This window comes from Falco rusticolus, chromosome 10 (genome assembly GCF_015220075.1).
Source record: "Falco rusticolus isolate bFalRus1 chromosome 10, bFalRus1.pri, whole genome shotgun sequence".
In the NCBI taxonomy this organism is placed as follows: Eukaryota; Metazoa; Chordata; class Aves; order Falconiformes; family Falconidae; genus Falco; species Falco rusticolus.
Window position 1 is genome coordinate 5,395,521 of NC_051196.1, and position 13,532 is coordinate 5,409,052.

At 36.2% G+C, this 13,532-nt stretch overlaps 1 protein-coding gene across 1 annotated transcript in view; it reads right to left on the minus strand.

Annotated features, from left to right (window-relative positions):
- Positions 1–13,532, minus strand: part of OTOG (otogelin) — a 102,229-nt gene that overhangs the window by 47,693 nt on the left and 41,004 nt on the right. The window contains 6 exon segments of the mRNA XM_037403207.1: positions 757–873; positions 1,735–1,854; positions 2,482–2,628; positions 3,692–3,826; positions 4,084–4,222; positions 8,224–8,331. Coding sequence (XP_037259104.1) covers positions 757–873; positions 1,735–1,854; positions 2,482–2,628; positions 3,692–3,826; positions 4,084–4,222; positions 8,224–8,331 — 766 coding nt within the window.

Sequence of the window (13,532 nt, forward strand, 5' to 3'; positions counted from 1 at the left end):
CCTCTAAACTGAGCACAAATCAATAGATCTCAGAAATGTTAAGAAAGTTAGATATACATAACATGCAAGAAATAATAAAGCAGATGGAAAACTACTTTTCACATGAAAGTGGTTCATTCTCTTTGTATTATTAGAAATTTCACAGCAAATCTATGATTTTTCCCTTAGATTATTTTGAAGTCTTGTCTTAAGTGACAATTTTGAAGAAAACTGTCAATGCTAATTTGCTTATTGAACTGTTATACAGATACACAGATTTACAGTTGAGTAATACACACTTATGAGGAACTTAGTTGTTTGCTACCTACCTTATACAGTGCACTAAACCATACAATTTTAACATCAGCTTCCACTTTCTTCCAAAATAATATACAAAGCAACCCTGCAAGATTCCTCATTGTCTTTCATATGAAATCTCCTTCCTCCCTAGGAATTATTCTGACACTTACATTCTTCAAGCTATAAACACAGTCTTAATACCTGAACATCCTGAGATATGTCATTTTCCATATAAGACCTAGGTCTGGAACTGATGCCAAAGCGTCTTACTATGCAGGTAGTCCAGTCAAACATTCACATTTTAGAACCAGAATAGGTATGGGTTAGACATTTTTGTGTTCTCTTTTGCTGCAGTAGCCAAAATTATCATGTTATAGAAGACAAGATGAAGATCTAAAGTGATGAAAGTTGAAGAGTAAAGTTTCTCTCTAGTGGTATGTTAATTTTCACATCTTTCTATACATGACCACAACTCACCACTGAATGGCAAGCTTCAAATGCTTCACTTAAAAGTATTCCACATTCCTTCTTCGCAAATGGCTCTCTAAGGGGGTTCAAACTGCATGGATTTCGAATGTCAGAGCTGTCAACACACTTAACCAGAAAGCAAAAACAAGATGAGAAACTTGTTTCATAATCACTTTGTTTTTGAACTTGCAAAGCGAAGTTTTGGTGTTGAGGTTTTTTAAAAGAAAGAAAAAGAGAGAGAGAGAGATATGTAAAACACAAAACAAATGCATCATTTATGAAACTAAAGCCAGACTAAGATACAGAATTAAAAGGGGATGCTAATCTGCAGAAAAGGATAAGTAACCAATCTGAAGAAATGTGTCATTTGTCTGAGGGCAGCAGAAAAACACATATGTATATACAGGTCTAAACAGAGCTGCCACGCAGCTTCTTACACCTGAACAGTCTAGCTTACATAAATGACAAACAATACTCAGACAACATGCATTAGAAGTGCCAGAAATCAGATCTTTTTACTCTACTAGGAAGGAACATTTCTGTGAATACCACCAGACACATAACATTAAAAAAATTCCATTTTTAACTTTTCAGCATATGGAAAGAATATTTTTCCTTTCCATTGCTATGGTTTCACAGTTAAATATTTTCCAGCTATTAAAGATCACCTAAACTGACAACACAGTCTAAAATGATCCCACAATTCTGCCATTATGTAAAAAATGACTACTTTACTGTTCAAATGTCTTCAAAACCACTTGTACATTCAGAATATTGTACAGCATTTTTCTCTACACTATAGTGCTGTGTAGAAAAAAAGACAATTACTTTCTTCTCCTTAATGGATCTGTGAGAACCATTGATATTGTCATTTGCATTGCTGCCTGCCTGACACTTCCAGGAACAAATTTCTGATTTCATTCTAGATACATGGTATGATGTAACAGCAAAAAAATCTACTAGTAAACACATTCTTTTACTATGTACCTCTACAGCTGTCCAGCTGTTTCCAAACTCTTGTGAGTTTGTTAATTCAAAATTATCTGGAGTCCTCAATTCATTTACTGTCTTCAAATCAAAATTTCCACATAATCCAGTCAATTTACTCTGGGAAAAAAAGATATAGATATATAGAAACATATTTCCACATGACACAAAACACTACCAGCCCATGACCATTTTCAAAATTTGCTTCTTAAGTACCTGTCTTTAGTTTCATAACTATGAATTTGTCAGGATTTGATCCTTTTCAGCTAAACTTCAGCCAAAACTGTTCAGCTCTTTGTGATACTGCAGCTATAGAAAATATTTTATTTTGACAATATCAATATTATTTCCTTTCAATTAAGCATCTCCAAGCCTTTGAGAAAGGAGCTGATCTTTTGTTCAGAGAAGTGACCTGTTTGCGAGCTACTTGCTTTTTTACGCTGCAGCAAAATAACACCTGCTCCACTTGTATAAGGAATGAGTGCTGAAGGACAATGTTGCCCCAAAGATATTTGTTTCTGTTGTTACAGAAATTAGACAGGAAACAGTAACTAAAAAAGGTAAATGAGAATGAATATTTTAATTGACAAGGTAGTTGAATGCTCCTCTCCTTGACTTTGCCACTGAGTTCTTCCATGATTTCTGACACATTGTCTATTCTCTGTAATAATGACAATATGTCTTGCTTAACAAGACTTACATAAACATCTCGAAGAAATGGCAGTAAGAGTGTTGACTTGCATTTACCTGCCACTGATGACCCATCTGGACATGAACTGTTGTTCTCTGATCCCAAAGAATGGTGATGTCTTCATCAGGAAAATGAACAACAGTGAAAAACCCAGCTTTCCATAACTGCATTTTTTGTAGTTTGTCTATATAACTGGATAAGCTCTGTTCAAAACAAAACAAGGCAGCTTATAATGGAAGTAATGTCTTCACAAAATGTTCACTTGACAGGAAACGAAACACCTAAATAAAATGAGTAACACTGTTCTCAGACAGAAGTCCAAAAACTGACAGAAGGCCACAGCAGGCTAAATGCTTAAACAAAAGTAGTCTGGATGTTGATTGCCAACTGTGTTATATTTTTATGATTTTCCTATTTTAAAACTTGATTTTATATCAAATTTACAGGAGGAGTAATGGCAACTGCAGCAAATATTAAAATGTTTATGTCTCATTTGGGAAGCAAAAAAATTAGTCTTAAGGTTCCTGGTTATGATTTTCCCGTAGTTATACATGGTTGCACTTAGAAGGTCTTAAGCACGTGCTTTTTTTTGAGTATGGATAGGTATAAAGATACATGGAGCAACTTCTTGAGATAAGGAATTGTTGAAATATGTCTAGAGATTGCAATTTTATTTATGTAAGGCATTATTCTCTCCATCCAATAACAATCAGATTCCAAATTTTTTGTAGCGTGGACTAAGATGTCTAGTGTCTAACTATACAATGCCTCATACAAAGAGACACAACTTCCTTTGTATGGCCAGTCTATAAACTATAGATAGTACTATTTATACTAAAATTACTGAAAATACTAAATATTTATAGCAATGGAGTTTGCCGTTACCAGGGACTGCAATTTATTTATTGTAATTGTATAGGAATATTCCTCCTATACGTTCCAGGCCAGACTAAACTCTTGGTTCTAATGGAATTAATAGCAAAACTTTCACTGACTTAAAACCACCTGGATTTTTCCTACGACACTAAACAGGAATGAAGTCTAAACAAAAGAGCTACAACCATTTCATCAAACATTCTTGTTAAATACAGATAAGATGTTGTTTAAGGTTTCCATTGAACAATCTAGATGTGATCAGCATTCAGGGTAAAGATATTTATGCTTCTGCTACTTAAGCGGTACAGTAAATTTTTGCTAACAACAGGAAAAAACATCCAGAGAAGAACATATGCTACCATTTGATCAGTGTTAAAGACTGAAACTTACTGGGTTTCCAGTTTCATCATCAAATATTAAAAAAGATTTTCCAACATTAATGAAAATGTTTTTTCTGCAAATTATTCCAGTATTAAAGCAGTTAATATTCTCTATAACAACAGAAAGACTGGTTGAAGAAGTACCCTGAAGAACAAGAACAAAAAAAAGGAATGGCCACTTTTAAATACACTAATATAAATATGCATCGTTACACAGTTTGATTAGCAGAAACCTCATTGTATAATTCTTACGTAAGATTTTAAGTCTTAAGCAACAGCAAAGCTTAAAAAACAGTATGTAAGACTCAGTAAAATGTACAGATATGAAATAAGTAGAAGGGTAGTTTTTAACAGGTAATTTTAAAATCCACTTTTAGAGAGGCTTTACAAAAAAAGTCTTACCTTAACCAGGTAAACCTTACAAGTTCCAACAAAGTCAAAAGTTAATCCATCAAATGTTCTGTAGTGCCGATCCCCATATGCAGTACACATTGATGGGCAAGGATGGAAGGTGCATTGAAATGATCCGTGCTGGCAAATGCTGAAAAAGTATGACCAGTAATGGTAATATCAACTGTCACAGACAAATGATTACAGCTGTTGCACTGACAAGCAAAAACAACCCCAAAATCCATGCAAGTATGGTGACTGTGGACAGAAGCATTTTGAAATGTTAACTAGAAGTAGCATATATAAATTGATTCTCTGGAGAGAAAAAAAAAAAGCAGCACATATTGAACTCATACAGTCTGTGTTTCTTCCTGTTAGAATGTATAGATTCTGGAAAATATCAACACTGAAAGGGCATTTCCTTTGTTGAAACAAAAAAACCAACATCATTTAACTCACATCAATAATATGCCACAAGGATAAAGCTTTCTTTTTCAGCTTCTCACAGAACATTTGTTTCTATATGAGCTGAATCTTGGAATCAACAAGCAATGTGTCCTATTATTACAGTCTTTATGCACGCTCTGCTTGAATGAGAATTTCATAGAAGTATAAAGGAAAAATTTCAGTAGCACCCTTTTGGTGCTTAGATCCCTTAAAAGAGTGTGTGTTGGGCTTTTCAGATGCCTAGGTATTCTCATTCCCAAACCATAGCCTAACAGTTTAGGGTCTTCCAGAATAGTTCAAGTTCTGTCTACAACCATCTTAAGCATCAGATTCTTTCATCACACATACACAAAGCAACTGTTCAGACCTTTCTGAATTACCTTCGCTTTCTAACTGCGTAACAGGGAGGCTTTGCAGTACTGAATACTATGTCTCTTTCCACATCACTCTCTTGCAATCTAAGTAACATTTTCAATGGACAGATTTTCATTTTCTGTACCCAGAAGTCATATTTAAAATGTTATTTTTCATGTTTCTAAATCACCTGGACACTTAAAAAACTTCCCTTGATAAAGACAGCAGAGCTGGTGCTCTGGCATGTCTTTACCACAGGTATATTTATAAATATAGGTTAAACTAAATACAGCAAATGATATAATTTCAGCACATATCTAAGTTTATTTTAAAAAACTGAATTTTGAATTTTCTGATGAAATGAATGCTTCACATTTTACAACTAAAGTACTAATATGACTTACGGAAATATTGGATAAATCACTAATGTTTGGCATCTCATATACTGAAGCACCAAGCAGTATGAAGTTTTTGCCAGTGTAACTTTTCCTTTTCTGTTCATACTGCTATCATGGTGTCAAGAACACCACTGTTTTCAAAAGAGCAGTAACTACCTAGAAAATTTAGACTGCTTCAGCTACTACTAGCATCATGTTTCCTTCTGTTTTCTCACCATTTAACTTGCACCAACCTGGTATCATTTTCCATATTTTCCAAGATTCTGCTTATCCCATCACTGATTTGGCCCACTGCTTGTGTTTTGTATAGCTACATATATAAATACACTAAGCATAGGGCTAAAATAAGTTAAAAGTATGGCATAAAAAGTGTTTGCTGTACCAAAGCACAAGTAGATAGCAGTAGGACTCACCCAGGCAATTCTAGGCACCTCAAAGCAGTAGCTAAGGCAGGAACCTAATCAAGTTGATGGAGAGAGGCAAATAGAAAAAAATCTATCTGGATTGAAAGACCAAGTGCTGCTTTTCACGCACTCTGTGAAACATTAGGTTTTATTTTTACTCTTGGCCTATTCAAATCCTCCTCCACATGCTGCTTTGTTAAGGGCTCATGCAGAAATGTTTCTTAACATGTAAGGAGTAGGGAGCTCCTTTGCACACTTTCTTAAATATTAACACATTTACAGTCAGAAAGAAGGGTTTAAGAGGTATGCAATGCCTTCAAAGTCCTCTGCACCAGTCTTGTTTCATACTAAGTAAACTAATACAGAATCTAGGGAGGCCTAGTCGAAAAAGCAAAGCTGCTAGCATCTTCCAAACTTTGACCAGCTTCTTAAAAAATGTATTTCCAAGAAGTATTTATTTAAGAACACAGAAGTTCCAGTTTAGGAGCCCACAGAGACTAACCAGCATTTACTCAATGGTGTCAATATATGACAGCAAACCAGCATAGTTAACTGCACCACCCATCTTACCTTCCACAGCAGAGCATCAAAATGCTGCTCTCATACTTTCCGTTAGTGTAATAACCTCTTGTGTTTAACCTTGCCAGCACATGCTAACAATTTCAGACAGTTGCACTGAAAACCAAACTTGGGAAACCTAGAACTGCAGTTCAGCCAGACCCGAGAGCTTGGGTTGAAAGTTCATGGCATTCCACTGGCAGTTTTGCCAATTTAAAAAGTTATTTTATTTACCATTTTACTGTTCAACAGACAAATCACATTAATATTTTTGTTGCTGACACAACAACAGCTATGAATAAGATGATAGTATCAACACACACTATTTCTGTGCGCTAAATAACACTAAAGTAATTATAACTGCTATGAATGCTTAAGTGTTTTTTTTTGCACAGGAGTACTCTCATGCTTTGCCTGTGCTGAGTCTGCACAGCTTGTTGCAGACTTCCCATTTGTCAGTGGACAACTGATCACCAAAAAGCCATTACCACTTTGCCTGTCTTTGCTTCTGGATATGGAAGACTAGAAAAGCCATCACAACCTTAAGGATTTGTACATGAATTAATGGTCCTGGCCTCAGAAAAAACAAGAGTGAAGGCTAAATATCCAGTGTCTTTCTGCCTGCACTGCTGCTGCCTTTGGTGAAGTCTCATACGTATTAAATGGGATATAATAGTCCTTTCTGATGCAAGCAATCCCACACCAGGTCCAATTGGAGAGGACTTTGGAAATAAAGGGCTGAACAACCCGGGTCGCTTTACCTGCCTGCCCAGTGGAGATGGCTTGTAAGTCCCTTCACCAGTCGACCAAAGGGCTACAAATATCTTCTAGAGCAGATATTGAGGACCTGACGAGAGGCAGAGGTAGGCAGTCAGCACAAGGCTGGAGGGGGCAACGACATCCAGACAAGGCACTGATTAGTGGTGACTGGACATGCCTTCACCATACTAGGCTATACTGAGCTGTGCAGGCCAGGAGCAGTAGTTTACCAGGTGACACCAGTTAAATGTTCCTGGTAAGCTAAAAGAGGTGACAAAAGGAAGGACTGCTCTGCTAAGAAGCTGGAGTATCTTGATGCTTGACAGTACAGCTGATTTTTCTGAGGCTCTAGTAAGACAAATAATGCTGCTTAGTGCCAGCTTGCAACATTCAACAATGGTAAAAGGAGAAAACAGGTGGGGACCATCAAGAAACAAGCTTGTTTCAGGATCATGCAGATGTGGTATATTTTCATATCTTAGCTCTTGTGAAGCTATTAAAATAGTGTACCATGCCCTACTGAGAGTGCCCAAGGAAACTTAGCAGAGTAACATAGCTATATAGGGTATACTGTGTTTACAACACTGGATAGTGAAAGGAATAGGTTTCTGCATGTATTTGAATGATCCTATCAATGCTTGTCTACTGGAACACTGCCTTTTAAAGCTGACCAATTCAGCAGTTATCTTATCCACACATGCAAAATTAGAACCAATTTATCTGTTACTATGCTCAGTATATGATGTTGCCCAATACTCGCCTTAACTTGTTATTGCAGTGGTTGTATACTTATGGCCACAGGGTTATGTTTTGGGTCCTTAGACTGCTCAGATTCAACACTAAATGTGAAAATGAATAAGTAAAAACCTTTTACAAATTTCACTCAGGTGTAATATTTGAAGGATTTTACCTGTACTTTAGGAACACTAGCCAAGGAATATTAATTTAGATTACCTTGATAATCAAAAAAGTGTTTTCTCTAAATGAAGGTTTTTAAAAAGAAAAGCAATAATTCCCAATCGCTGTTCTTTTGTTATGTAAAAGCTCCTTAAAACAACACACACACACCAAATGTCATTTTAATACCTCTTTGAACAAATATAAATACAAAATTAGGGTCGATGATTTACCAGAATTTACTGTGAAATTTATGATTAAAAACGATGAAAGAATAATCAATCCATAAATAAACCACTAAAATGCAACAACCCCCTAAATAGATCTCTGCTTACCATGTATGACAGGAAGAAATAACTTTGTCACCTGGAAAGTATTCCTTTCCTTTCCATGAACATGGACATTCATCTGCATCCAAGCACACATCCCCATGTTTAACAAGACTATGAAAAAAAAAAAATCAGCAGAATTATAACTGGCAACTAGGTAAGAAAGTATTTTTGTAAGCTTTTAAATTACTAGCATTAGTATTACTGAAAAACAAGTAATTTTTAAAATCTTCTGAAATTGAAAAGGCACAACTTCATTAATATTTATGAGTAATTTTGTAATTTCCTTTCATAGGTATCTGAGTATTTAATCTTTAGTAAGTACTGGCACTTTGGGCACTAGGCCCTTTAATCACTAACCCTGTGAAGATTCATTAACATACAAATTTTAAGGTCAGAGAAAACTAAGATTTTCTAGACCTCCTATAAATTTCACCAAATTTCTTGTAACTCAGGCAATTAACTTACATTTAACTAAAGCCAAGAGATCTTCCAAGAGACATGAGAGCCATCACACTCCTTTGCTCTAGTGGTACCTGCTCTCACATCAAAAATCAGTAGTTTATTTATTCTTAGAACTTTTAAACAAGGATTTCTTCTTGTTCTCTTCCTCACCTGATTTAAAGAGCTTTCATTTTCTGCATAGTTTTCCTATAGCTGTAGTTATACTTCTTGCTCTGTTAACAATGTAATTAATATCGAAAGAGCTGTGCTGGTTGCATTAAATTATTTTGTATGTGTTTCTATATGACTGGCACCTTCATGCAAGCAATCACAAATATAGTTAACTTCATTGGCAGAAATATCCTTATGGCCTTCAAAGGAAGTTTTCATGGTAACACAGATAACCATATGCACAGCTGTTTACAGTTCAAGACTAATGCTATAAATTTGTGCATATAATCACAACTCCTAGAGTAACAGATAACAACTGAAAATGCAAAAAAAAAAAAGAAGATTAAAAGATTCCATTAACTGAGATGGAACAGAGGACTTCTTGCCTGGTAAGATGAAACAAAGTAACCAGTCCACATTTTAAAGTAAAACATTTGTGACTTTTAATAATATCCAGAAAAACTGAAATAAAAGAGTTGGATGAAGATATCCTACAAATAAACCTCAGGAAATATACCAGTAATATTAAATGATTTCATTTAAAAAGCTATCTTTTCACTGACACCAAGAAAACTATTTCTTCCAAAGACGGATCTGTTTCAAAAAAATATTGTAATGCTATTGGATAGGCAAACAGATATCAATATAGAGCCTAAAGATCCAATAACAGATAGAACACCTTTGGTAACAAATCACTCTGCTGAATGAAAATTGTGAAACAAACTCCTGACAAGCTACAGCAGTGTCTTTCACTGTAACTACTGTAGCGCCAGCTTGTTGTGTACCTGTTCCTATACAGGATCCTGTTCAATACAAGATAAGAAGCTGGAGCAACTAACACGCTGGTTACATAGTAAAAGGATTGGTTACAGGCACCATGCAAGCTACAATTATTCTTGTTTCTAAATACTAAGTTTTGAAATGTATTTGTACTGGGAAATAAACAGTCTCTTAAAATGGAACTGTTGGACTGATAATATTTTTCTTTTTTAAGATAGTTTTGTTTAGAATTCCTGTACCTCTCTGTAATAATACAAATTCTATACAAGTCTTCCCGTGTTCCTAACAGTTTTCTGAAGAAAACAGATTTAGCATTTCTGATGTTTAGCGCTGTAATTTCAGCAAGACACCGCACCATGGACAAGAGATCATAGGTGTGAGGCACATCTGTGACAAACAGGGTAATGACATTGTTTTGTTTCCCTGGCAGCTAAAAGGAAAGACTTCATCATTGCATTTATCATAGAACATTTTAATTACTCATATTAATGAACTGGTAACTTGCGTACTTGCACACTTCTTCAGTGACTTATTTATCAGATGGAAAATTACAGCTCTTTAGCTCTTCTTATTGGGAATGTGCAGACATCATAAAACTCCCTCCTCCATTAAACTGAAAAACTGTAGTTTTCCCCCAAAGTATGTGAAGTGTTCTTTGTAATTCAAGTATTGTGTCACTTGAAGACAATCAACTGAGACTGAAATTCCCACTGGTTTAAAGCTGCTCAGAACTGAACAGGGCACATTCAAACACAAAGACCATCACACTAACAAAGTAACACAAAATGCAATTTTCCCCTCACATTATTACCCTGGCTAAAACAAGTGATAACAGCTTTCTCTCTCTTAAAGCCAAGCAAACAGATAGATTTCAATGATCTAAGAATTCACCACAAATACCCTACAGAAAGGCCTTGCACAGATCCTCTTTGAAGTATCAGACATTTTTGTTGACACTTCTGCTTACAAAGAACTGCAAAGATACAAGGACAGCCATCACACTTCACCACGCTGAATGTCCAATTTCATTACCATCTCAATATTATCTATAGCTTTTTTCATTCACTTACACACAAATATGTAAATTGGTAACGGCATCATTAGGAGCAATGTGTCACCTATGAGCCAACAAACACTTCATTGCTTCTGCAAAGCCCACAGATCTGGACCAGAACACTAAAAAGTAACTCTCGCAGCTTACACCCAAGCAGTTTTCAACAGGTTGTGTATTGCACAGCTCTTTCCCCTCCCCTGGGCAACAGCCTATCACCAAATGATTTATGCAGCCACAAATACTTTTGCCCCAACAACAAATCTGCTCCCTGAAGGTTTCATAAATCTTCTAACAAAGGTCTGCAATAGAGTTTAAGGAAGTAAAAAGAATTAAATAAGCAGCAGGTAACATTTTTAATATCAGGATTCTACTATCACCCATGACTGCCTTAACCAGAAAACAGGATAAACATTTTTTAAAAAAATTGGGAGATGTGGATAACACTACTGTAACATATAATGGCTTCCTTGTAGTTAACTCAATGTCCAGACAGAGAAAGTTACTATAATTCTGCCGAGTATTTTCTTTCTTGTTTGGGGAGCTTTTTACAGTCCATCTCCCCCCAGTTTATTACAAATATTGAGTAATTTTGCAAAATGTTTGAAAAGTTTTTAGCATCCTTGCTGTGTCCCTGTAACCGTGAAGTGTCATGATTTTGACACTTCAACTGAATTATAGTGAGACACCCACACTTGTGCAGTTTCACTCTGTATTGGAACCCTGCTCTGCATTCAGCTCTACCATCAGCATTCTACTGGCGCTAAGCAAGGTGGGCCCTAGAAAAGAGAATACACAGAAACGCTAGTAGTGGCTTAAAGACCAAAGATACCTGCGTGTAAGAAAAACAAAACCAAGCAGAATGACAGGGATTCATCTAGATTCCCAAATTACACAGTATTATGCATATTATAACTTGGTTTGTCCATTGCATGTGTCTCCTCCGAACCCTCCTTGAACAAAAAGAAGCTCTTGCCTTCACACAGCTTAAATTGATTGTGAAGAAGACAAAATTATCTTATAAGTGTAATACTCTGAACTGCATAAACCTTCATACAGCTTTTGCTGCCAACATCAGAACAAAGCAGGAGAGGGACTCTGTCTTGAGGCCTCTCCTTCTAAGTAGAAAAATAGTATTGGAATTAAGCAACGTGACTGAAAAAACAAGAGCAAAAAAACTTTTATTAGCCCCTTGCCCCCCATGTTCTCTTTTTTTAGTTTGTGTTGTAGGGAAGGAACATAAGAAGAGAGCAGGGACTGAAGACTGTCAGAAAAAAAAAAAAAACCAAAAAAACACAGAGTTTGAAGTAGGGGCCTCTTGTACCCTGCTTCCAGTCCCATCAGGGCTACAAGGTGAGGGTCATCTCAGAGAGCACCTGTAGCTCTCACAGCTGAAAAAGGAAGTGGCACGCACTGCATCATCATCATCAAGTAGCACATAGCCCAAGGCAAGACTGAGGTAAAATACGGATGAGGTTTGTACTTTGTCCTAGCCTATTTCACAAATAAGTGTCAGACTGACACGGTATTGGTGTGATGGCTGATACCTTTCCATGTCACCTCAGCTCTACCTCATATCTACCAATGCTATTCCAGGGCTATGACTCAATTTTTTTCCAAGTTCAAATATTTTTAAATAAGCATACTGGATTAAAACCTCTCTCTGCATGCCCTCAAATAGTACCATTTTCTTCAAGGTCACTGTGAGTGCAATTCAGTGCTAAAAAAAAATCACATATGGTGGGACTCCATGGAAAAGTGAGATACAAAGAATCTACCATTTGTGAACAGCCAAGAGGATACTACTAGCTGTTCCTCATCGATCATCACTTGTTCTTCTGAAAAGAATTGTAGGCTTTGGGGGGGTGAACTTTTTTATTAATTATGCTTTTGGGGAATGAATGTGTTTGTGCAGATATATGTCAAAGTGTATTCCTGGTCTCTGAATTCTTAATCTGTACTGAAAGATGATAACTTATGTGCAGAGAACTAATGGTTTTATAGCTGAAGCAGTTTTCAACATGGAAGCTTATTCAACCAGAGCTGGTAGCTCAGTGTACTTACTCATCATTGCCAGTAAATACCACCAACCAGGTATTTTTTCCAGGCATATCAAGTACCTGCTTGAATTGTAGTGGAGATTAAAAATGAAGCAAAGCCCAATAAGATGGCTTGACTGATTCAAGATCCTCAACTCTTCTCAAAGAAACCCAGAAGTTAAATACTCCGTAACTACAGTAATGGTATTTTAGTATGAAATTTTTCTGATTTAATGAACAAGTTTAAATAGATACTGCATTTTCATAACACAAAGAATTTCAGAAAGTAACTCCAAATCTAACAGAAGTCTTCCCTCCAAAACCAAACGATGGAAAATTCAATGATTCTCTTCCTAAAAACAAGTGGGAAACCAGAAGGTAATATGAAAAGGTGCTCAAGAATCCGAATGATACTGGTGAACTTTTAACTGTGAATTGAATACAAGTACAGAAGGAGGGGCAGAGGGAAATATTTGTTTGCAGCTAGTGTAAACTAGAAAGTAGGAGAACATGAGGGTTTTGGAAGTGTTGCAAGAATATAAGGAGAACTGAAATATATCAAAGAGAGTAGCAAGTTTGAGGAGCAAAAGAGGATGGAAAAGAACTGGAATGTCTTGTTATGGCCTTTGTATGGATGTACATTTACTCCTTGGAAATGAGCTCCAATCCCATACCTTTAGCATGCTGTAATTCTACAGCCATCAGAAATAAAAAACCAGCATAAACCCCAGTGTGGATAAGTATTAGTTCCTCAAGCACCCAAATACAGGAAATGCTGATGCAGTCTAACAGAACTGAATTTTCCTGAGGAAACAGTAGAGTTCATAGCC